Source organism: Stegostoma tigrinum, chromosome 35 (genome assembly GCF_030684315.1).
Source record: "Stegostoma tigrinum isolate sSteTig4 chromosome 35, sSteTig4.hap1, whole genome shotgun sequence".
Taxonomy (NCBI): domain Eukaryota; kingdom Metazoa; phylum Chordata; class Chondrichthyes; order Orectolobiformes; family Stegostomatidae; genus Stegostoma; species Stegostoma tigrinum.
The window spans coordinates 22,612,354-22,637,963 of record NC_081388.1 but is presented as its reverse complement, the minus strand read 5'-3'; the positions used below and the strand labels follow the sequence as shown (position 1 = coordinate 22,637,963).

Genomic DNA, 25,610 nt, shown 5'->3' with positions numbered 1-25,610 from the left:
CACTATCTACCCCACTCAGATTTCGAGGTAACACTGTTTAACTCAGGAGAATTGGCTAAGTTTTTTTTCACTTGAATGAAGTGTTCAAAGACCAAGTGTGACTAAAGTGAGCAAGAACTCAAATTTGTTTTGCAATGAATAGCCATGGAACAAATCTCTAGGGAGGTTGTTAAAGCAGCTGGTATAAATGTGTTCAAAATTTAATTGGGCTTTGTTATGATTCAAGGAATACAGTGAGTTGGTAGAAAGGATGTAGTACTTAAAAAGCAATATATTTGGCTAATTATCTTTTTCTTGTGCTGAAGTTTCTTGATTTTTCTTCAGATCTTTAGTCCCTTGCAAGTGTGTAGAAGATCTTAATGCAATGTGTGGCATGGATAATAAGCACCGGAAGAGTATTTTGCTCCTGTGCTCCCACTCGCGCACTCTGCCATATGCTTCAGTCTGAGCAGACCTGTTTTTTATTTTGAAAATTCTCAACTTGAAATATGTGCTGAAACGTGTGGGAGGGTGAGGCATCAGAAATCGTTGCTCACCATTCTGAATGCAGTTTTCATCAACTGTGTTGAAGTGAGATGCACTGGACATTTGTTTCATGTCCTGGAAGTGTGGCAGTTAACTGGAGATCTTTCTGTGCCATTCCTGTTGGTTTGTGATGGAATCTGATTTCCTCCAAGTCTGATCCAATGGATATAAACCCATTTTTTTACTGTGCTTCTGTCCCAAACTAATTATGAGATCATGAATAAAGAATTTATTTCCAGCTTTGTGCTGTAAAACATCATGAAGCTGCATCGAGACCAGAGAGAACAGCTCTCCCCCTGACTGTGGCTTTCTCCCTGGCTAGTTGATCTCAAGTCAAGGTGGATCTTTTTGCTGTAGGATATATAATGAGCAGCAACAGACCTAGCATGTTAATATAAATATGTTCTGTGTGCTGAAACTCAAATGTGGTTTAATCCAGAGTAATACATTGAAGAGTCGTTCTAACTGAGGCAATATACATTATTTCCATTTATCTGATTCATGACCCTGTAGAGTCTGGACAGGGTATAATAGAATCATTGGAAATGTGTCCTTGCTATAATCAGTAACAATTTGTAAAATTGAGAAATTAAAGTAAAGCTTGGGATAAAGTAGAAACTATCAAAATTATACCTGCTCCAGTTCGTTCTTTTAGTTATCGTAACATCTTGATGCGTTTGCATGAAGCTTTCAGTTCAAGTTTCAAATGTTTTATTTTTACTCTGCCACTGTGACCATCTTGAGCTGGCCCCATAGTTCTCTGGTTGATGTGTCAGAACTGATGCCAAAGTCATTAAACTATTTGAAATTGAGGTATCAAATTGAAATCAAGCTCATGGCTTGAGAGTATTAGCCCTTCTCCCAATTGTTGTGAAGTGTGTCTCATGGTTTGAGAGTATTAGTCCTTCCCAATTGTTTCCTTGGTTGTTGTGAAGTGTCTTTGTGGATGTACTAATGCAAGAAAGAAAATGATTTTTCACATCCCTTTGTTTGCCCTGCATCATCTCACCTGGTCTAATTCTCTTGCTAACTCCGATTTGCTGATTCAGAAATGTGCGAGAATGCACTCAGATTTTTCAGTATAAACTAAATTTGAACAGTACAACCACAATCCGCTTCAGTTTTCGTGACATTTTCCTCACTTGAATTTGGTGCATGCACTCTTTACATTTGATTCTGCATTTGATAAGTGTTTGGCTCAATAGCATCCGCTTGCATAGCAACAGTGTCTCTTAGTAATCCTACAGGACTTGTGGTTCTTGCACTCTAACCTTCTTGTGTCCTGATTTTTACATATCCTTTTTGTCAACGTTTATCATTAAATTACCATGTTAACATTTCCAAGACAATATTTCCCGCCATCAGTTAGTGTAGTTGAATACTCTGCCCGTTAGCTGATGCCATATGGTAGGTTTTTGTATCTTTTGTCTGTCTTCACTTAAATTGGGTAGCACAGTAACTCAGTGGTTAACACTGCTGCCTGACAGTGTCAAGGACCCAGGTTCAGCTCTACCCTTGAGTGACTGTGTGGAGTTTTCACATTCTCCCCATCTCTGAGAGTTTTCTGAGTTTCTTCCCACAGTCCAAATATGTACCTGTGGACTGGCCATGCTGAATTGCCCATAGTGCCCATGGATGTGCAGGCTAGGTGGATTTACCATGGGAAAAGCAAGGTTGCAGGGATAGGCTGATTGGGATGCTGTTTGGAGGGTTGGTGTGGACTTGATGGGTCAAATGGCCTGCTTCCACCCTAGGGATCCAGTGATTCTAAATCAACTCTTTAGACTTCTGCCTTAAAAATGGTTTCTTTGTTTGTGTTAACTGTTCCATGCTTTCACGATGTCTCATTTATGTCAGCATGCCAAATTGGGAAATGTGCCAACAGGTCATCAATGTAAAGATTGATTCACAAGTTTGAAATTATTCCTTCTCGTTGACTAGGTTTGGCGCTGGCCCTCAACTCAGAATCAGAGGCAGTTGCCGTCCATGTTCATCTGTGTGTATTTTCAATTCATCTTCGCTCTCAGCTGAAACTTGAGTGGCCCCAACTGAGTGTTTCTAAGCTCCAGTGTCCCACGAGGATACACCCTAAGAATGTCAAAAAAAAACAGATTAAGGGAAACTTACAGTAACTCATTTATTGTTTTCAGTGAATCGTGGAATTCAATCTGCTAAGTGTCTGGAAAATTACCAAATTTCATCTCCTAGAGGAATTTGACAATGCCACTGAATCACACTCTGGTTGTCCCCGTGTGCAGAGACTTATTTGCTAATGGAGCAAACCCAGAATGAAGAGTTCCACAGTAATGCAGCAAGTTCACTTTACAGGATAATACCATGTATGTTGTGTAGTCGTATCCATCTAGTTTAAATTTAGCAGATTGCACATTCAGTTGAGGGACCAGATATTAGCCTTGTTTACTGACAACGGCATGGTGTCAAATGTTGATGGTACTCCAGGAGTATTAAACACGTGCTCCTGATGTGTGCAGTAAATGTGATGGGGATCAGGATGTGAAGAAATGTGTGAAGAACGTCTTCTGAATATGACATGAGGGTTTTTGTATTTTTGTGAGCAGCTGCTTGAATTTCTTATTCTTTGTCAGTTGTAAAAAGAAAAATCTTCAAATTCTCTTTTACAGATCAGCCGGATAGTAAAAAAATAGCAGCACAAAGTGATCGTAAGTAGTCCATTTGTTACGTACGCTTACAAAAATTATTTGGCCAGTGTTGTCGTTAGGGTTTCAGTCAGACCTAATATATTGGGTATGTGAAATCTTGTGGTAGCTGTAGCACAGACAGCTGTTACATGCTAAGATTTCGCATGGCTCTAGCAATTGGTGTGTCTGATTTATGTTATGATACAGAATTGTGAATTCTGCTCTTCCAAGATTGGGTTTTTGGCAAATGTCATTTTAAACGGAAATTTTGGATGACCAGTCAATGTGTCATAGTGAGGACGGTTTGAGGCGAGAGGGATTATTAAGAACATCAGTGTGCTACTGGCTAGATATGAAATTGGCTGTTTACGAGAAAATAAATCCAGTAACAACGCTGCGGCACTGGATTAAATTCACAATCAGTGAATATTATGCTAAAATGTTTGAAAGTGGCTACATTTGATAAAATATATTCTCGTGCTCAAGTGTCAAAACTGAAGAACAAGATTTTCATGATTTACTTATACAACATTCAGAGAGAAATCCAGTGGAATACGTCTAAACAGTTTGGGGGTTGCATTCATCTTGTCTTCAGGGCTTTTAAAGTCTCTCCAAAATAAATGAGATGGAAAAAAAATACATCCAGTTGACACAAGGCCAAGAAACACATGATTGAATTTTACAAAACTGGGCAGCAGATTAAACTGAGCACTGAATTTAATTTCTGCCGCTATACCTTAATAAAATCTACATGCAGAAAGGAGTGCTCGAATATGGTGACTCCAAAATGAAGATACAGAAGCCCCAAAGATCACGTTACCCCAAGGACAGCTGATGGCGGCAGAGACAGGTCTTGGGTACTTGCAACTTTTAAGTAATCTTTGTGTGAAGCTTACACAGGCATTGCAACCAGTCATTTGAGAGTGGCCTGACTGATCTTTCCATAAATTGGAGAAGGAAAAATTTCCTTTTTCAGCCCTAATTTCAGTGTGGCTGCAGAGAACAGGAGTTCTCGATTCACTCTATCACCTGACCAGTTGTATTGGTGTGCCTAGTTTTGTGTTGTGTAGTGCCTTTGATGAATGACAAAGAGTCATTCACTGTAGCTTGAGTTTGTGCACTTGAGTGTCAGTCTTTGAGTTGCATTGGTGAAAGCTGTGTAGCTGATCTCGACTTACTGTCCTTGTGGGAGAAATAGTACAGAGGAATCATTTTTTAAAATTTAAATCAAGGGCCAAGAATGTGTAGCATCAGTTGTTACCTTTCACTGCAAACTGGTCGCCCAATTGAGGGATAGGGTGGTGTTCACAATATTCCTGCATTCCTTCATTGTGGGGAAAAGTAATCTGTTACTAAAACTCAATGTTCCCAGCAGTTTAGGTACGGTTTGCTGAAATACTCGTGGAGGCCTTTTAAATAGAGTGAATACCTAATCATTTTCTCCCACCTCCTTTTTAAAATATGTTCTCCTAGCATGAAATGCTTTTATTCTTAGTAATGAAAGTGACGTTTAATTTGGTCATGTTCCAAAACTCCAGAGTGTGTGTGCAGTTATGCTGAAGGGGTTTGAATAAACCTGATGGCATCTTATATTTGTGGCACAGGTGTATTGCAACTTTTTGTCTGTTGCATTCCATTTGAAGATATGTATCCTTTAACTGTGTCCTTGTTTTCTTCCCCAGCAATCGGGGCTCAACTTGCAGCAATACATCAGCAAAGGTAAGGAGAGCTTGATGTCAAAGGTCAATATGGAGTTTATCACTTCTTCAACCTTCCAAAAACCACTACAGCCATGCCTCTGAAGAGTCCAGTGCTAAGCCTTACTCGTGAAGACGGTGCATCATTACATCAGCTAATCTCATTTGAAGTAGCACTGAGACACAGCGAGCCCCTGACCATCACCAAGTTGTAACCTTTACCAGAAGCTTGGATGTGATGCCTTGAGTCTGAAAAACCTTGTCCACTCTTGATCAAAACTCATGTGATTAGTGCCGCACTTCACTAATGTATATGAGGGTGTCGGAACCACAGGAGCTGAAATCCAAGAGTCAGCCCCTTAGGAGGGATCGAAATGAAGACAAGTGCATTTTAAATAAGTATCCTCAAGTACAAAGTATTCGAAAATTTAGAATTAGATATGCGTACCGTGTGCTCACAACATGTTGAATCAGCAGTCCTGTAGTATGGCAAGTAATGACGTATGCAGTATTGTCAATAAGATATTGTTTAAAAGACTTGAACACTTGTGATTGTGGCATGTGAGTTCATATCTGAATACCTAGGAACCAGTTTTCTAAATGGAAAATTGGGGTGAGTGACCCTTGGATTCTCTTGTGTATTTTTTTCTGTCAGTTTGTTTGGTTTTGGCATCTATCTTCTTTTCCAGGGCAACCCTTACAGAGGATTACCGAGTGCCAGATGGGATGGTTGGTCTTGGTAAGTCTTAATGGAATAACAAATGAATTAAGTTTTATTTTTTATTTTCAGTATGACCCTCCTCATGTTGCTGAATGCAACAACTGCAGTACCTTGTCCAATTTACGTTCTGAGACCAGGCAACTCATGTCCTAATTGAATTCCTGTGTACATGCACAGAATGAGATACTTTCTTTGAATGTTAAAATGAGAGGATGTTGGACTCAAACCAACTGACCCTGTAGTTTTTCTGTGTTCTGAATGACAAAGTTGCAAAAGTAATCTCTTTTATTGATGTATGAGATGTCCGATGTCTAATAAAACAAATAGAGATGCTTCTAAATCAGTTCAGCTTCTAAAGTATGTATAACATAAAAGTGCTCGATGCTTTTTGATCCTTTTGCTTTAGCATTCTAATTTCTTGTTCAACAGAAATGCTTTTAGAAATTGTCCCTTTGGTTCTATACTTGTGCATACCCAACCACAATGTTGGTAGGCGAGATGTAATTCCCAGTGGTAATCTCCTCATCACAGTAAATGGTGGTGTCATTTTAATCATAATTGTAACTTGTTGTATATGGAACCCCATTTTATAATGAACCTATCCAGACATGTTACGATACACCACTGGCACAGGCAGGACTGGAACCTGGACTTTCTGGCTACAGGTGAGAACACTAATACTAGGCCAGAAACCTCTTGATTATTTTCAATCAGCCTGCTTTGACACCTCTCCAGACAGATGGGTTTTAAACAATCTTTGGGCCAGAGGTAGAGGTGCTAATGCTGTGCCACTTTTAAACTGAAGGCCATGTTTTGGAAGAATGGAGAAAGGCACCACCAAGATGAGAACTCAGAATCTCATGTTAGTAAAATGGGTGCTTTAGCCCACCGAGTCCGTTTGTACGTATTTTATCTGTCTGTGAGAAGGGCTCAATTGACCTGAATCTATGCAAAGAATGTTGATTTCTGAGAGTGCTAAATTTGTTCCTAGGATCTACAAATTTGGAATGGTATTTGCCAGCATTTCTGTTTCTGGTTGTTATCAGTCATCTTATACATGTGTTTTGAGCACAAAGGTGTTACTTGGCTACATGACCCTGTCATCTCTCAATTCCCTCAACTCTCAGCTTCCAGTCACATTGATGTAAAGTGGCTGCTTGACTGAAGGCCTCCTGTGGAACCATTTATGGAACCGCATTTAAGGGGGATTATGACGTGTGACTGTTTTTAGTCAGGTGGGGGGTGCAGTACTTTGGGAGCTTTGGTTACACCAGAATATGCATTTGCCTGTTATTTGTAACATGCATGCTCATGAGGGCTGGGGTTGGGGGGGGAAAGAGGTTTGCAAGGTTGCTATCAGCTAGTCTGATTTCAAAAACTGCGGTTAGATTATTTGGATTTATACCACCAACAGTGTTGGAAGCTATTTAGTGTCTCTGTGTCAATGCCCTAGGTGTGTTGTCACCCAGTCTATTCCTGTCCAATTTTTGAAATGCTTGTTTGTTTTAGTTATAGGCAGAGGTGGGGAACAGATAAACCGAATACAGCAGGAATCTGGTTGCAAAGTACAGATTGCTCCAGGTATTTAAGCTTTTTACCTTGTTTCCAAAGTACACGTTTTGATGCATTTCAGTCTTTTTTTGACATTCAGAAGTCTTTTGTAGCTACGTCATGTATGCACAAATGTTGAAAGTTAATTTAACTGTCTTTTTGGAAATGAGAGATGTGAATTCTTCGGTTGTTGTGATGAATCTAGGCTTGACACTCCTCTTCAACACACACAAATAAATACAGATCTGTTCAAATCATTTTTCATTTGGGATTTGCTTCAGTTTTTCATGTATACACCCCTGTACCAGAAAGTACAGCCTGTAGGTTTGATCTGTATTCTGTGCCCATCAGGCTAATATCAGCCTGAGCTGTAGTTGATATGCCACAAGCAAATGTAGCACCTCATTAGGTCAAGGGGAAAGGTTAGCCTTGACCTCAGTTCCAGCTATCCAGTTATCTTCGGTTGGGAGCAGATGTTGGACAGGGGCATGATTTGGCCTTTGGATTATGATTCCAGTGGTCAAATAACCTGTCGATGCTTCCTGTCTAAGTTGTTTCCTAAAGAACGGTCACTTGACTTAAATACCGGCAAGCTGTTGGCACCCATGACGTTTATCTGATGAAACATTGCAAATAATCAAAAGAAACTTTTATCTTCAAAATAAAACTGACTGAAGAATATTTATGTCTTGTGATTGGTTATGGATGCTCAATTCAGTAATTTGATTGCAGACTACCAATTCAAGTAATGCCCACCCCGACATTCGTAACCTTGCTGTACACCTCTGGAATTGTTCTTCGTCACCCAGCTCCTGACCTTGAATGGAAGTAACATCCTTCAATGCATTTGAGTCAGGGAGGTGGAAGAAGAAGAAGAAACTCCTGAGCCCCATTCTGGCTACTGATAACGAAGCTCCCAAAAAAAGAATCAATTACTCAAAAACAAAATAAATTGTAATTTTTCTTTCTTCCTCCGGGTCAAATTGTGATGGTGAGAACAACTGCATTTTGTACTCTATCTGTGGCATAGTATGCATAAACATCATTTTATCTTTTCCCTGTGAATTGCCAGTATTATCCGGAAAATAGCGTTTGCAACATTTTTATAATGTCAGATTGATTCACTGTGTGATCACAGCCAAAATAATAGCAGTTTTCTTTCCCAAAAAATAATGGCAGTTTTCTTTCCCAAAAAATAATGGCAGTTTTCTTTGCCAAAAAATAATGCTGCTGGTTGAACTTACACAACTGTTGATACCATTATACCATGCAGAGTACAGTTCAGTTGATATGTCTCCAGAAATATCTTTACTGCAGCACAAATCCAGATGTTGCACTAAGTTTCTTCTACTCTGGCCTTAAAAAGCATTTCTTTTTGATGCCCTTCAAAACATAGCATGGTTTGGATGTAAATATCTCTGCTTAACTTGGGAGAATCAACATTTATGGATGTGAGATTGCATGGGTGGGCTGGTTTGTCGGTTTGTCTGTAGGCGAACGCACTGCTTGCAGATACCGACACTTACCAACAGGTGGCGATAGACCCGACCCCACAACGAGAGAACCGAATCACAGCCTTACTCAAAAAACTTCAAAAATCTGGAGAATTAAACAAGAGAGACTTCCAAAAAATGAAACCAGATGGATCCAACACACCACGCTTCTACGGACTACCAAAAATTCACAAACCAGGAGCCCCCCTCAGACCCATAGTGTCGCTTCCTGGAACACCAACCTACAGATTAGCCAAGGAACTATACCAAAGACTAAAACACCTAGTAGAAGACTCCCACCACTCCATTCGCTCCACCCAAGAATTCCTGAACACCATCAAAGACACCAAGATAGAAGAGGATGAAATAATGGTCTCCTTTGACGTAACAGCCCTGTTCACATCCATCAACATCAACCTGGCCAAAGAAACACTGATGACACTATTAGAAGAACAGAAGACACAATCACCAGACATCACCAACCTCATCAGCAAGGACAACATCATCAAGCTAGTGGACCTATGCCTCACCATCCACTTCACTTTCAATAACAAAACCTACAGACAAACCAACGGTACACCCATGGGATTCCCGATATCAGGGTTCTTAGCAGAGGCAGTAAAGCAGAGACTCGAACAAACAGCTCTGCCAATCATCCAACCCAAACTTTGGGTCCGCTATGTGGATGACACCCTTGTCATCACTAAACAAAACAAATTAGAGGAAACATTCAAGACCATCAATAATACCCTTACTGGCATAACATTCACAAAAGAGGAGGAAAACAACAACAAACAGCCATTCCTAGATGTCACAGTAGAGCGAACAGCCAATGGGGAACTTCAAACCAGCGTCTACAGGAAAACAACACATACGGACCAAATACTGAACTACAGGAGCAACCATCCCAACACCCACAAACGCAGCTGCATTAGAACATTATTCCAACGAGCCACCACACACTGCAGCACAAAGGAACTACGCAGAACAGAGGAAAATCACCTATACAGCGTATTCAAAAAGAATGGGTACCCTATGAACACAGTCCGCCGATTTCTCAGCAATAAACCCAAACAAACAGACAAAACGGGCTCAGAAACCATAACCACTCTCCCCTACATCAAAGACATTTCCAAAATGACTGCCAGACTACTCGGACCCCTTGTCATCAGGGTAGCCCACAAACCCACCAACACACTAAAACAGCAGCTAATGAACTTAAAAGACCCTATACAGACAACAAATAAAACGAACGTCATCTACAAAATACCTTGCAAGAACTGTGACAAACACTACATTGGACAAACTGGCAGGAAGCTAGCCACCAGGATACATGAACATCAACTAGCCACAAAACGACATTACCCACTATCACTCGTATCGTTACACAAAGATGAGGAAGGACACCACTTTGATTGGGACAACACATCCATCCTAGGACAAGCCAAACAGAGACATGCACGAGAATTCCTAGAAGCATGGCATTCCAACCGGAACTCCATCAACAAACACATTGATTTGGAGCCAATCTACCATCCCCTGAGAAAAAGAACAGGAAATGACATCACCAACCCAAGGAAACCTAACCAGATAAATAGAAAGCGGGACATAACACCAGCGCTTCGTCGGAGGCTCACTGATGATGTTACCTAGAATGGTGACGAAACGTCTGAAAAATGAACCTTCCAGCTCAGCGAGCAATCTCCCATCCAGAACCTCAACCTGAGCTACAAATCTTCTCAACTCGCTAATCAACATTTAATTCTGATAGACCTGTAGAGAAGTATTAATTTACTGAAGGAACTGACTTCTGTCTCACTGCAACATCCTTGTTCTAGTTCTAATTTTTCGTCTTGTAGGCCTGAAGGTTTATGCTGTTGCACATGCAGGAGACTTGCAGAATTTACATCCTTGAGCAGGGGGAAAGGCTATTTTTGTTTATTTCTTTAACATGAAGCATGTATTTATTCATTGTGTTGGGAATGTGTGTTTTAAATGTGCTTAATTAGAAATTGTTTTCTTGCAGAAAGTGGAGGTTTACCAGAACGATGCGTCTCACTGACAGGAAATTCAGAATCGATTCAGTGAGTACAGATGCATGTCTATTGTGTAGTCACGATAAACAAGACTCTTCCTTGTGTTGAGTACCATCTTGGGTTTAGATTCTGTTTAAAGCAACGTAGTTGAGTAGGGGGTTGGCCAAGCACAGCTGGGCAGTTCAGTTCCCTTTGCGGGGCCTTTCGGCCTGAGTTCCTTCAATGAAAACTCTTGATAATAAAAGCTTTCTATGGGATCACTGTCTTCAGTTGCATTCTGTGATGAAAAGAGAAAAGGGAGAGGACTAGAGATGCAGAAACATAGCGACTTTTTGCCCCCTTCAGCCTGTACCATGGTTCTAGATCATGGCTGATGATCTGCTTCCACATCTCTCCAGCCATAACTCCGGTTTCTTTGTAGGTGGAAATATATTGATCTCTTGCCTTGAAGATAGTCCATGACTGGACTTGCACAACTTTCTCAGATGGACAATTGACCATCCTCTGAAATTCCTCCTTCTCTCAGCCTTAAATAGCTTGCTGAATGACGCTCAGTCTGAAATTTGCCCTGCCAGGGCCTTTAAGAATTTCATCTGTTTGAATGAGTTCATCTCTCATTTCTTGTATCTTCCTCCATGAGTCCTTGTTGTTTTTGCCCTTTCTTTCAGTTTCTTGATCTTCGTTTGTTGGATTCTAAAATGCTCACGTTTTTTAAATAAACCTATTCCTTTGATTTAATGCCACTTTTAAGTTGCTTAGCTCTGCTCAACCAGCATTTCCTCTTTGGTTTTGTGTCTTCAAGGAATGCATGTTTGTTAGCAATCAGGTATTGATTCTTTAAATACTGATTATTGTGTATCTGTAGTTATACCTTTAGCATTTTCCAAATTGACCAACTTACCCCTCAGACCTTAATGGTTTCCTTTTGGAAAATTGAAGACCCAAGTATGGCATTGAACTTCCCTCCTTTTACACAAAAGGAGCTATTCCATCATATTATGGTGACTGTCCTGTACAGATTCCTTTACATCAATGCTGCCCACCTCTTTGACCTCTTCAGCCTGTCCTTCCAAGAAGTTAAATATCCTTGAATATTCAGTTCCCAACCTTGGTCAACCTTCATCCCATTTTCTGTAATGGCAGTTTCCTCCTTTCGGCAAATGCTGCATGTATTTAATTATGTTCTTAACTAAATTCTGTATTTTCATTTTATGCAGTGTTGGCACTTGCCTTTGCTGACTTATGCTTTCATTTGAGTTTTCTACTTTTCTATTCCCAGCTTCACTTATCACCGATTTAGAATGTCCTCTCCAGTGTCTCCCTTCACCTGACAAGCAAATTTAAATCCTTTGCAATGTTCCTCCCTGTGAGGATGTTGGTTAGAGTTCTGAAAATATAACCTATTCTCCTCAAATGGGACCCATCTGCCCCAAAACCAGTCCAGATGCCACTAATCTAAAGCCTTCCCTCCTAGATCATTCTTTCAACCACATATTCATTCATTTCATTTTGTATAAGCACGTATGTTACTGTGAGTAATCCTGAGATTACCACCTTGGAGGCCTTGATCTTACAACTCTTTTTTCCTAAATGGTGCTTTCTGCACCACATCCCCTTTTTGGTCTGTCATTGGTGCCAGTGTGGATGACCAAAAGGATATCCTACAGTCTCTAACACCCATATCCTTTTGCAGCAAGGAGGCAACCTACCATTCTTGACTTACATCTATGACAGCAGTGCCTGACTACAGGACTGTTAGAAACCCTGCTGAAATATAATAGAATCCCTGCATATATTGCTGGCCCCGAGATAAAAATTCAGGCTTTGCATTCTGTAGCTTGTGGATCTACCAGGTGTTTTGGCACTTTCAATGAATCCACCTAGAACAGAACTTAAAATATTGAATGTCTTCAAAACAAGTTTTGCTTTACTTAGTTAGCAATTATTTCCAGCCGATCCTGTATTTGACTGCTGCTACAATGCTTCAGTTTATTTGGGTTGTTGCAGGAAAGAACCATAGCTCCCTTAGTTTCAGTACAGTCCAGTTGTACAGTAGTGATCATCAAGGTCTGGGTACCTTGTCGCAGTTCACAGCTGGAACAGGAGCAAAAATCCAAGTCGCTTTCTGCTGAATATTGTCAGAATCTTAATATGTTTTATCATGTTTAAATGTTTGAGAAGGATTTTCTTTCAACTCTCAGCTTCCCCTGTAACTGTGTTTGTGCAGGACTTCCCAGGGACTAACTTTGGAGTAATAAAATTATTTGCCAATAATTCAAGTAGAAAGAGCATTATTTCTTGCAGTCTGAATTTCTGTGCATTCTGTTTGCAGGACAGCAAAAATGCTACTGGATGAAATTGTGTCTAGGGGCCGAGGTGGGCCTCCAGGTCAGACCCATGATACCACAAATGGACAAAATGGATCCATTCAGGAGATTGTGATCCCAGCAGGAAAGGCTGGGCTCATTATTGGCAAAGGTGGAGAGACCATCAAACAGCTCCAGGTACAGAATTGAAGAGGAGAAAAGAACCAGCCAGAAGAATGGCTGTATTCAGGATATTTAAATGGAAGTTCTCAGACAGAGTTGTGTGGAATCCTAACTAGATCAGTAATTCAGGCAGGAACTGAATCTGAACATGCTGGCCTGTTAGACCATCACCTTTGTACTTATAGTTCAGTCAGCCCATTCCAATGCCTAAGACTCAGAAAGGCCAAGTGATTTGTTTGGTTGTGTTATTACTTTTAGGACTCTGGGATGCTGTGGTTCCCATAATATTTATTTACATGGCGTATCATTTATGCTGTTTTTGGCAGCATGGTGGCTCAGTGGTGAGCACTCCTGTCTCTCAGCGCTAGGAATCTGGGTTCAGCTCCAGTCTCAGGTGACTGTCTGTGTGGAGTTTGCACTTTCTCCCCATGTCCGCATGGGTTTCCTCCCGCGGTCCAAAGTGTGCAGGTTAGATGGATTGGCCATGCTAAATTGCCCATAGTGTTTAGGGATGTTTAGGTTTGATGTGTAGTCATGGGGAATGCAGGGTTGTGGGGGGGGGGTGGTGTTGGTGAATCTGGGTGGGATGCTTTTCAGAGAGTAGTTGTAGACTTGTTAGGCCAAATGGTCTGTTTCCCCACTGTTGGGATTCTAAAATAATTTCCTTTTAAAAGATTTCATTTGGTGGTTCACTGGTTAGCACTCCTGCCTCAGTGCCTGGGACCTGGGTTCAATTCCAACCTTTGGGCAACTGTCTGCATAGAGTTTGCACATTCTCATTGTATCAGTTTGGATTTCCTATGGATGCTCTTCTTCTCCTCCACACCCCCCGCCCCCCCCAACCCACCCACCCACCCACCCAAGAGCCCAAAGACATGCAGGTTAGGACTCCCTGCAATGTTTTGGGGCGGCACAGTGGCTTAGTGATTAACACTGCTGCCTCACAGCGCCAGGGACCCAGGTTCGATTCCACCCTCTGGCAACTGTCTGTGTGGAATTTGCACATTCTCCCTGTGTGTGCGTGGGTTTCCTCCCACAGTCCAAAAACATACAGAGTAGGTGGATTGGCTACTCTAAATTGCCCATAGCGTCCAGCGATGTTTAGTTTATGGATGCTGTTTGGAGGGGCAGTGTGGACTTGTTGGACAAAGGGCTTGTTTCCACACTGTAGGGATTCTATGGTTCTATGATGTATGGAAGGAATGTCCTTCCAAGGAAGGCAGCAAGAGGTGGTCAGCTAGACAGAGATCAAAACAGAACGGTCTCTGCCTCCCTAACCTGTTCTTCCTCTCACCTATCCCTTCCTCCCACCCCAAGCCGCACCTCCATTTCCTACCTACTAACCTCATCCCACCTCCTTGATCTGTCCGTCTCGCCTGGACTGACCTATCCCCTCCCTACCTCCCCACCTATACTCTCCTCTCCAGCTATCTTCTTTTCTCTCCATCATCGGTCTGCCTCCCCGTCTCTCCCTATTTATTCCAGAACCCTACCCCATCCCCCTCTCTGATGAAGGGTCCAGGCCCGAAACGTCAGCTTTTGTGCTCCTGAGATGCTGCTGGGCCTGCTGTGTTCATCCAGCTTCACACTTTGTTATCTTGGATTCTCCAGCATCTGCAGTTCCCATTATCTCAAAACAGAGCATGTCGGGAATTCTCAGCAGGTCAGGCAGCACTCTTGGAGGGAGAAACATGTTGGGAAATGTTCTGTTTAGTTTCTTTCTGTAAATGCTTCTCGAACTGCTGAGTGTTTCCAACATTTTCAGTTTTCAGTTCAGTTGACAGCGTCTGCACTATTTTGCCTTATACACGGTTTGAGAGAGTTAAATTAGTGCCTGATGGAAAATTGAAGGAACCATGAAAGTCACAAGGTTACTTGTCTGTTTTATAATTACATGTACTTCCAATTTATTTCTTTGATCAAATTGTATGTTGTCTCCAGTTTGCAGCCTGTGTGGTACAAGTTAGGACATGAGATTGTTCTGCAATTAACTGATATTTGTGGGAATGGGATGACTGACCTAAAGCAAATGATACAGGCATTGTACACATGTTTGACCCATTTCTTGCTAATTGTACAATTAAAACAATTTGAAATGAGGGTTGCAGACTGTTTGTTTTTAGGTAAAAGTTGGTTCCTGAGTGTTCTGAACAGGGATCCTTCCATTGTTCTTCCTTTTGAACTATCATTCTGAAGGTGCTATCATCTTTGTAAACAGGAACGTGCTGGAGTGAAGATGATTTTAATCCAAGATGGTTCACAAAATGCTAACGTAGATAAACCACTCCGAATTATCGGTGATCCTTTTAAAGTACAGGTATGAATTTTTATATATCTGGATTGTGACTGTGTCACCTTTGTAGATTTTCACTACCTTTATCTTCTCACTCTTTGATGGTTCCCACGATTCTTATAGTAATCCTAATGAGATCAGATATCCTTGGATTCTTCTCTTCCACTGCCATCTCCTTGAGCGTCTCTTCTGTTCTTTCACCTGTCACTGAGGAACTTGTCAGTGAAACGGAGACCAGTTGTGTCTCGTTTCCCTCTATCTGTTGCTGATCAGAGGCCCTTCTCCAGCCTCGGTTGTTGTGTAGTTTCTCTTCACTTGTCCCTGCCCCTTGCCCTCCAGTGTTGTGCTTCCTGCTGCACTTTCCTTATTGTCTGTGATGCTCATTAGCTTTGTGGTGGATTTGCTGCTGAAATTGCTGTTCATTTTAACACCAATTGTTCTAATTTTACAAGAATTTCATCTGAGTTGCCCTAAACTGGGAAGACTGGGTTTTAATAAAGTGCAGAGTTAGTAGGGTGTTTATTATTCAGATTAGTGAAGCTACAGATCCCTGGAGCTGATTAGTGAAGTAGTTGTTCCTACTTGTTTACAGTGTGTCACTAAACATTTCCAATCTGAGCAGGATTCTAAACTAAATACCGCCTGAAATAGTGATAAAGCAATTCTGAAGTCGAGCTCTCAGCCTACCAATAACCACTTTGCTGCTCCTGCTTTGAGTTGTAGTTACTTTGTCTGGTTAACTACTTTTGCTATGGCTGTTGCAGCAAGCACGAGACATGGTGATGGAGATTCTGCACGAACGCGATCAAGCAGGATTTGGGGACAGAAATGAGTTTGGTAATCGAGGAGCTGGTGGAGTCGGTGGTTTAGATGTAAGTGTTCATGGTTTTCTTTGTTTGCGGGAATCCAGAGGCACAAAAAACAAAGCTCATAATAGGTTTCTCGTTCCTTGCTGTGAAATTATTTAAATATCCCGGTAAATCCTTGTTTTCAGAAATTGTTCTTACCTCATTTCAATGCACAAATTTTAAAGACACAAAAATAAAAATGCAAGTTCTTACAGCCTTATGATGGAAAAGGGTGACAAGCAATAAACATCAGCATGAAATACTGTGGATTATTGAAAGCAATTAACAAGGAGGGAGAGAGATACTCGTGGGTTGAGCAGCTGTAAAAGTGTATCAATTCATAGGCCCAGATGTGATATATCTCAGGGTGTTGAGGAAGGCAGGAAGAGAATATCAGAGGCCTTGGTCATTTTGAAATCCTTTCTGGCCAAAGGAGAGCTGCCAGAGGAGTGTAGCATTGCAAATGTCATTCCATTATCAAAGTGAAGGAAAGGTATATTGGGAAATTACAGGCCCATCTAACCTCAGAAGTTATCAACAAATTCTGAGTGATAGAATATAATTGCACTTGGAGAGACACTGGCTAATCAGAGAAACTCTGCTTGGATTTGTTTTGAAAGGTCGCATTTGACAAATTTGATGTAATTTTTGGAGGAGGTGACCCAGGAATATTGGTGAGAGTAATACTGCAGCTGTACAAAACTCTGGTGCAGCCGCACTTGGAGTACTGCGTACAGTTCTGGTCACCATATTATAAGAAGGATGTGGAAGCTTTGGAAAGGGTGCAGAGGAGATTTACTAGGATGTTGCCTAGTATGGACAGAAGGTCTTATGAGGAAAGGCCGAGGGACTTGAGGCTGTTTTCGTTAGAGAGAAGAAGGTTGAGAGGTGACTTAATTGAGACGTATAAAATAATCAGAGGGTTAGATAGGGTTGATGGGGAGAGCCTTTTTCCTAGGATGATGACGGCGAGCACAAGGGGGCATAGCTTTAAATTGAGGGGTGAAAGATATAGGACACATGTCAGAGGTGGTTCCTTTACTCACAGAGTAGTAAGGGAATGGAACGCTTTGCCTGCAACGGTAGTAGATTCGCCAACTTTAGGTACATTTAAATCGACATTGGATAAGCATATGGATGTACATGGAATAGTGTAGGTTAGATGGGCTTGAGATTGGTATGACAGGTCGGCACAACATCGAGGGCCGAAGGGCCTGTACTGTGCTGTAATGTTCTATGTTATAACATCTGATATTGTCTCCGTGGACCTCAGCAAGGCTTTTGATAAGGCCCCTCACTGTAGACTGGTTGTAGAAATTGAGTCTGTGGGATCCAAGGCAGAGTATGCATTGATGCATAATTAACTGAGGCACAAAAGAGGTTAATAGTACAAGTGTGCTTCTGTCACTGGAAGTCTGTTCACTGCAGGCCCACAGGGCTGGCTGTGGGGCCCCTTGTTTGTGGTGTATGTTAATGGCATAGATTTCAATGTAGTGGGTGTGGTCAAGACGTTTGTGAATGACATGAAAACCAACAAGTGGTAAATAGTGCACAGTATAGCTCTAAACTACAAGAAGATATTAATGGACTGGATAGCTGGGCAAATAAAACACTGTACAGAAAAATATAGGCATTGAACTTAGAGGGTCTAAGAAGGTTAACCATGAATGGTGGAATTCTGAAAAATACTCAAGATCAAAGGAGCTTCGGTGTTTTCCTGAAGGTAGTGAGAAACATTGATGGGCATTGTGTGCATTTTTGAGAAGATATAAATAATGTGATTTTTATGAATCACCTCTTATATTCCAGGTCCCAGTGCCACGGCATTCAGTGGGAATTGTGATCGGACGTAGTGGAGAAATGATCAAGAAAATTCAGAACGATGCTGGGGTCCGAATACAGTTCAAACCAGGTCAGTTCCATTACATCTGCTGGGTATTTGAGACCTTAATGTAAATCTGAGACTCCTCCATTTTATAGAATGTAGACCTGTGAGAGAGTTGAGTCCACTGCAGTCAGAAATATTGAGCAATGAAGTGGCTAGGTGATAGGAGTTGTCCAAAATAGCTCATTCTGTTAGGACAAGTAAGAAGTTCTCTACAGAACCAACCTTCTGCATACCCCTTGTTGCAGTAGATGATGGCCCATGACTATTGAAGCTGCTATTTCTTGGGGAGACAGAATTCTTAACAGTGACGCTGCCTGGGAGATTGTCTCTCAGAGAACCACTGCAATGTGTTCAGAATCATCAGGTGTATACCATGTCAATGATATGATATGGTCTAGCAGGACTGGGTATGGAGGTGCAAATATTCCTATTATCTTTGTCTTGTGGCGTAACGTTTTGTTTTTGCTCTCTCCTTCCCTAGCTACATGATTGGGAGCTAAAGGTTAATTATGAGCAGAACTCTTCAATTTAAAACACCATCTAGAGAATTTTGCCATTGCTTTGTTTTTGAGCTTCTGATCTGGAATAATGTGAAGACTGAGCAATGCAACAGGGATGTTTAGAGGGTTTCTTCTTGTTGGTACAGACTGATTCTGGTGTCGCCTGCACTGTCAACTAAAACACTTCCAGGGGCCAGTTCAGTCACTGTCCGGGAGCCTCACCCCAACCCTGAACCCAGTCCTTGACTAGGGAATGATGTGTGGTGATGAATATGGATTCCCATTGTTCACCCCCTCCTAGAACTTAGTAACATTGTTGAAAACATTGCATCCACTGGATGTAATTGAAATATTGTATCAGCAATGACGGTGAATGTGACAATTGGCTCTGCATCCCCTGACTTAAATATTTGGGGTTTTTTTTTGCGAATTTGGTTCATTGTTTCAGGTGCTGTCTGTTCCTTTTGGACTGATTTCTGTAATGCATACTGCGGCTGCTCTGGAACTGTAACTTTCAATAAAGTCCTTTTTCCTTTTTTTTCATCCCGTAGATGATGGGTCTACGCCAGATAAGATAGCACATGTAATGGGGCCTCCAGAGAGATGCCAGCATGCTGCACAAATAATAACTGACCTTCTGCAGAACGTGCGGGTATGGAGTAGAGTTTTATTCTCACTTTCTTCCTTCCTGATTTCTTGTCCTTTACTCTCCACACCTGAAGGTGGTGAGTGTTCCATGGATAGTTAGGCCTCTCATTATTAGCCCATTTTTTCCAAAGTATGATGAGGCTTCAGAGAGGCATCCATGATGGCACTTAAATCCAGAGTGTTGCACGCCAATGCGTGTCAGAAATGAGCAGTATAAAATCAGACTGCAGTGCTAAATGTCAGCAAATTAGGCTTACCAGGATTTCAAGCTATCTTTGAGAATCTTTGCAGTGAACTCCGTGCTGTGAAACCTGTTTTGTAAGCTGCTCTTTTATGGATGTTTTATTGTTCATGCTTTACATTCACTGGGTTCCAACAAATTCTATTTCTACCCTACAAATATCTGAGAGACTATTCTAAGTTTAAAATCAGATTGTGGCTGCCTGATACCTTTTGGCAGGTGTTGGGATGACCAGTGAGCCTTCTAAATTGTCTTTGTTACATGTGGCCTGTTTGTTTCACCATATTCTACCTTTAAATTCTTCCACTTGGCATTTCCCATGTGATTGTCACCTATGATTGGGCTATGGCGGGCATGCAGCTGAATGGGATCTTTGGTGGTGAACACACTGGCAATATTTTGAGATTTGCCCTGTTCCGATACTTTGGATATCTCAGTGTTGAAAGTGATATTTTCAAATCAGCAATCTGTGTGGGAGGAAGTTTAATTTCTGGTTTTTGAGGAGTGCTTCAGAAGTTGGACTTGAGGCTCTATTCCCGCTTTAAAAAGAAAATACAATACGATGTTCTGCAGTGATAAAATAAGAGTACACATGTTTGGTTGTTTAAACATCAATATGATTGAGCAAACCTAACGTCAAAAACTTCATTATTTTGCATTTAAGACGACACCAGCTTAGTTGCATTACTTGAGGATACACTTTCATTTGACCTTCCTCTTTGAAGATGGTTTATATATTTTTTTTAAAAGATGTACAGTTTAGCAGTTGGTTTATTGTACTGACATGATATGTTTCACCAAGTCCACATTGAGGTTTGTTTTTAAAAATTCCTTTTTGAAATATTGAGACCAGGCAGTGCATCAGGTCAGGAGAGAGGTTAGGTTGATGTTTCGATCTGTGATCTTTTGTCACATTGGATGAGCTCGTTTCTCTCCCAAGTAGATTACCTCAAATGTTTCCAAAATTTTCTGTTTTACAGATTTGTAGTTGCTACAATATTTGGGCTTCAGTTTGACTGTGCAAGGTGCTGTTAACAAAAATGTTAAACTGATTTCTTTTAGTGTGATCTGCGTTGTGCTGCCACATGATTAATATTTCCAGCTACATTTGCTGTAAAATGTGTCACCTGTATTTAGATTCAAGTGATGGAGTCACATCTACCGCTGGTTTCTCTCCCCACCCCACCACCACCAAACCGCATTCCCTCCTTTCCAGTGTGCTGCATCACTTCGCACAATGCTGCCTTTTGAATCTCTCAATCTATGAATTTTCCAGCAGCATGCTGGCTTGTGGTAAGTAAGGGAACTTAATCCGCAGTGTCCAATCAAGCATATTGTGTTCTCACAGCAGGGACACAGCAATATAGACCACCTCTAGTCAAGCACCATGTTCACTAAGGAATTTTGCAACCATCTTAGTAGGGAAAACTCAAACTGTTTGACAATGAGTGAGAGAGAGCTGAATCCATTGTTGAAATTAGATTAATTTGCTCCTTTCTTCACTCAGAAGTGGGGAGGCCCTAATCTCAAGCAGACAAAAAGATGTTGAAGGAAGTAGAATTGTGGAATTTTCTTTGACCAAACTGCTTCAGATACTGGAGCATTGGAAGCTTGCAGAACTGAGTTCACTGTATATATTTTTTAAAATGTTCAAAGGTGTTAAAGAATATGCATGAGCAGTTATAAATTAGAATTGAAGTCCCAATTAGCAGTGATCTAATTGAATGCTGTGTGGCCTTGATCTTCCAGGTGACCACCTTGTCTTAAATTGAGGTCATTCTTGTGAAAAATTTGAGAACTGGCTTTTATAGGCTGCTGTTATTTTCAGCTTTAACAGTCCAGGAAAAGCATTGACGACTCCAGGTGTAGAACAGATACTTTCCTCCAACTTTAAAGCCTTTTGGGATGCTGTTTGTTTGAAAACCTTGAGTTTATGACAGTGGATGCTGCAAACAGCTTTTAATGTTTGGCTCCACTGCAGAACTCCTAAATTAGCACATTCATCCAGGTGATCTTCCCCAAGTCCATCTCAGAATGTGTTCTGAATTCTCATGTGACTTAAAAGTTTTATCTTATTCTCTGACTTTACGTTGTAAACTGTGCTTATGCAGGCTGGTCCCACTGGGCCTCCAGGACCTGGAATGCCTGGGCCTGGCCGAGGAAGGGGAAGGGGACAAGGCACGTGGGGTATGGGCCCCCCTGGAGGAGAGATGGCTTTCTCAGTCCCCAGCCACAAGTGTGGATTGGTCATTGGCAGAGGTCAGTAGTTGACGCAGAATGATTTTCTTGTTGAATCTTGGTTTTAACTTGTCTAATGTGTGTTATAGTTACACATGTATTTGTGGTGTTTTTCCTCTCATGGTTTGCTTTCTGTGCATCTTATTTGTGTTAATTTGTTAGAGGTGATGTGGCAGGCTGGGGACAGGATGGGAGGGATAAGGTGAGGAAAACTTAAGAGGGATGGCTTGGGACAGATAAGTCAAGAAGAACAGTTGTAATAAAGAAACTAATCACACTGCAAATGTTTTGCAAACCTCGACAAAGTTATTAATAGAAGGAAGTCCTATGCTTTGCTTTGTATTGAGAGTGATTAGGTTACATTGTTGCTGAGCTACATTTAATTGTTGAAACCTTGCAGGTGGAGAAAATGTAAAGGCAATAAACCAACAAACTGGTGCATTTGTGGAACTGCAGAGACAGCCCCCACCTAATGGTGATCCAAACTTTAAACTTTTCACCATCCGAGGATCACCTCAACAGATTGACCATGCTAAACAGCTCATTGAGGAGAAGATCGAGGTAACGTCACCATTGATCATGTTTCTAACTGATTGGAAACAGGCACTCAGAATTTGCAGAAATTGATGCCATATCAAGTCATCTGTCAACAACTATGCTTGCAAGCACATGACTGAAGGTCACGATAGTAGTTTAATTGACTCTGTACTCAAGCAAAACATGTTCCGTTTTCAGGGCCCCTTGTGTCCTGTTGGACCTCCAATGCCTGCTGGCCCAATGGGACCCTTCCAGCCAGGACCCTTCACCCAAGGGCCCCCAGGAGCTCCTCCTCCTCAGTAAGTAGATTGCTTCTTTGCTTAATGTCTGCTCCCTGTCCCTTTTACTGTTTGATCGAGCTGGGATTAGGATTACTTTCTTGTGAATGGAATGATGGATGGGTGAGCAAGGGTATTGCTTTAGAATAATATGACATGGAATTTTTTTTTACGTATTAGCTGCTGCATGCTGTTCATTACTGTCTGCCCTGAAGTGCTCACTTGATTTCAACTGTGATTTCCCTTCTGGTTAATCAGCAGGAAGCTGGTTTGCAGCAGTATTCCTCCCTCACTTGGACAGGGTTACAGTGTTTCTAGTTTGAAAGGGGAACTGGGGCAAGCTGCCCAACCTAGTTTGTAGTTACCTAAAGTCAGGGTTCATGCAACTTTCGAGGAATGTTCATGGGATGTGGATTTTCACTTCCGGAGAGGTGCCTGTGTTTTTATTGTTGCTCCCTCTGAAATGATCATTGATTATCTCTCCCATGTGTGAACCTTGTGTCCAAAAGACACATTTTTTGCTTCCTGCCTGTTCCCGGCAGCTTCACTCTTGGAGTGCCTGCTCTGCTTATTGCCTGCTACTCTAGACTAGAGATTCAGGAAATGGTTCCATTGAACCAGTGGAGAAGCAGCTGTACTGATGCAAGCATTGGATGAAATGGGTGACAGGAGTAATAATGGGTCACACTCCTTCGAGTAAGGGTACTTTGAGTCAGATGTGGAAAGGAGTGTGGACTAGACAAAACACATGAGGATCTTTAACTGTTGTGACATGAAATGTCTAACCACCATTCTTCCCCAACAGTCCTGCTGCTGGTGGGCCACCTCCTCCACATCAGTATCCTCCTCAAGGTTGGGGCAACACGTACCAACAATGGCAGCCGCCTGGACCCCATGACCCAAGTAATTACTAACGTTTTCTAGTTTTGTTTATGTTGTTTTAGCTGGTCAAGCCAAAGTTTCTGAGAACCTGCAAGCACTGAAACATGCTGGCTCAGTCAGGTACATGGCCTGGGCTGCCCTCTGAGATGGATTGTGCATCCCTTTGTTGAGCCTCAGAAACACAAATCACTTCTCTGGAACTGGAGTTATGTACAGGCCCAGATAAGGTTTCCTTCTGTCTTGTGCATGTCCAATCCAGTTAGAGTTTAACCACAATCTACAGGGTTCACGGTCACTTAGGGCAGCATCGGGTTCCTGATCTCTTAAAGTGTGTTCTCCAAGTCCTGTACAAAATCAGTTTGGAGTATTAGTTCGTTTCTGTGTAAGTAACTAGACTTTTAATCACTTCATTTCCATTCCTCTCAGTGTCCTCGTAACCATTCTGATGGACCTGACAGCTTGAACAAGTCAAATACAAAGCTTATTTTTATTACCTGCACTACTTCACCAGGTTTCTGTCCAAGTCTTAAATCTTCCTCATTAAATGAAAATGCCTTTTCTTAACTAATAATACAGACGTGTGGAGTTAGAAACAGACTGGCCATGTCACTTTTCCTATGTAGCCAAACTGCAGCAGCTTTTGTGTTTATCCCATTCCACATCCTGTCACCTTCAGACCTTTGGTTTCTTTACATTATTCTCCTATTGGTCATGAAGTTCTGATTTCAGTTAAATTTAATATTTTGCTCCCTTATTGCAAATTTCCCTGCAAGGAACAGTGTTTCCTATGTATAATTTTAATTCTTTCCGTGAGTTTGACTCATTTAAATCTAGAGTCAGTGAATGATGGGTTGTCAAGAGTACTTGTTGAATTGATGTGTCATTGTGCTTTCTGGTACTTTCCTGTCTGCTGAGACCTAGCACCTGAAACTTTCTAACAACTGCTTCCAGAGCTTGAAATTCTCCTGTCCCTCTTCTGTTTCCCATTTCATCAGCTCTCACCTGTTTGAGTCTGCTGTGTTTTCCAAAAACTGTGCTGATGCCTTTCATTTGTGCATTTCCAAAATGCTTACTTAATGCCTGTCCTTGGTCATGCTGCATTTAACTTCTTGGGGTGGGAGTATGAGTTAATGGTGTTCTGTCACTTTTGTACAAAGCAACAGTAGACTTCTGTAGAATATTAATGCTGTCTTTTTGTGGTGCAGGTAAAGCTCCCGGAGACCCAAACGCAGCTGCCTGGGCTGCTTATTATCAACAATACTACCAGCAGCCTCCTGCACCTGTGCCACCCCAGCAGCCAGCTGCTGCTCCACCAGGGCCAGGTAAGATGGCGAGTGTGTTGTTTCTGTGGCAAGCATTTTGGAGGAATCTACTAACTGTCATCGTCTGTAACCATAATGATCTTCTGCACTAGTTTAAAATAAGCTAAGCTTAAGTGGATTAATGTGATCTGTCAGTGTGGATTTTGCACTCCTCTTGAGTAGGGCTTAAACTCTCTACATCCTGCCTTCAAGATGGAAGTGATCATTTTTGAAAGAGAAACAAAGTTAACGTTTCAAGTCTAGAGTCTCTAAATGGAAGTTCTGAAGGAGGGTGGCTGCGCTGAAAATGTTAACTGCTTTCTCTCCACAATGCTGCCGGATTGGAGTTTCTCCAGCCATTTCTGTATTTGTTGTATATTTGTCAGCGTCTTCAAGAAAATCGCAGTTCCCTGTGATGCTGTTTTAATTGTTTTTCCATTATTTTAAACAGACCCCACTCAGCAACCTCCAGTTCAAGGTCCAGGAGGACAGCCTGATTACACTAAAGCATGGGAGGAGTACTACAAGAAACTAGGTGCCTATCTCTCTTTTAAGTACAGGGTCAATTTATGTTTGTAAATTAGCTTGCAATGGAATTGTCATGCTTTCTTCTCAATCTCCCGCCAACTATATTGTGATGGGCTGGGATGACTATTACTGTTGAGTTTAAATATCCTAATCAGGAACAGATAGCAGCCTACAGACTGCTTCTTTAGATACTGAAAAGATATTTCCACTTGAGTAATCTAGAATTTTTGTTTTACTTTATTCATTTGTGGGATGT

General features: G+C 41.5%; 1 protein-coding gene across 1 annotated transcript in view; it reads left to right on the top strand.

The window, feature by feature from the left end:
• khsrp (KH-type splicing regulatory protein) overlaps positions 1-25,610 on the top strand; it is a 47,569-nt gene that overhangs the window by 17,089 nt on the left and 4,870 nt on the right. Inside the window, exons 3-18 of the mRNA XM_059640028.1 lie at positions 3,168-3,206; positions 4,868-4,904; positions 5,572-5,621; positions 7,113-7,184; positions 10,674-10,731; positions 13,016-13,187; positions 15,391-15,489; positions 16,230-16,337; positions 18,123-18,225; positions 19,253-19,353; positions 21,702-21,849; positions 22,229-22,389; positions 22,564-22,664; positions 23,449-23,546; positions 24,731-24,847; positions 25,278-25,361. Of these exons, the coding sequence (XP_059496011.1) occupies positions 3,168-3,206; positions 4,868-4,904; positions 5,572-5,621; positions 7,113-7,184; positions 10,674-10,731; positions 13,016-13,187; positions 15,391-15,489; positions 16,230-16,337; positions 18,123-18,225; positions 19,253-19,353; positions 21,702-21,849; positions 22,229-22,389; positions 22,564-22,664; positions 23,449-23,546; positions 24,731-24,847; positions 25,278-25,361 (1,548 nt within the window). The remainder of the gene's footprint in view (positions 1-3,167; positions 3,207-4,867; positions 4,905-5,571; positions 5,622-7,112; positions 7,185-10,673; positions 10,732-13,015; positions 13,188-15,390; positions 15,490-16,229; positions 16,338-18,122; positions 18,226-19,252; positions 19,354-21,701; positions 21,850-22,228; positions 22,390-22,563; positions 22,665-23,448; positions 23,547-24,730; positions 24,848-25,277; positions 25,362-25,610) is intronic.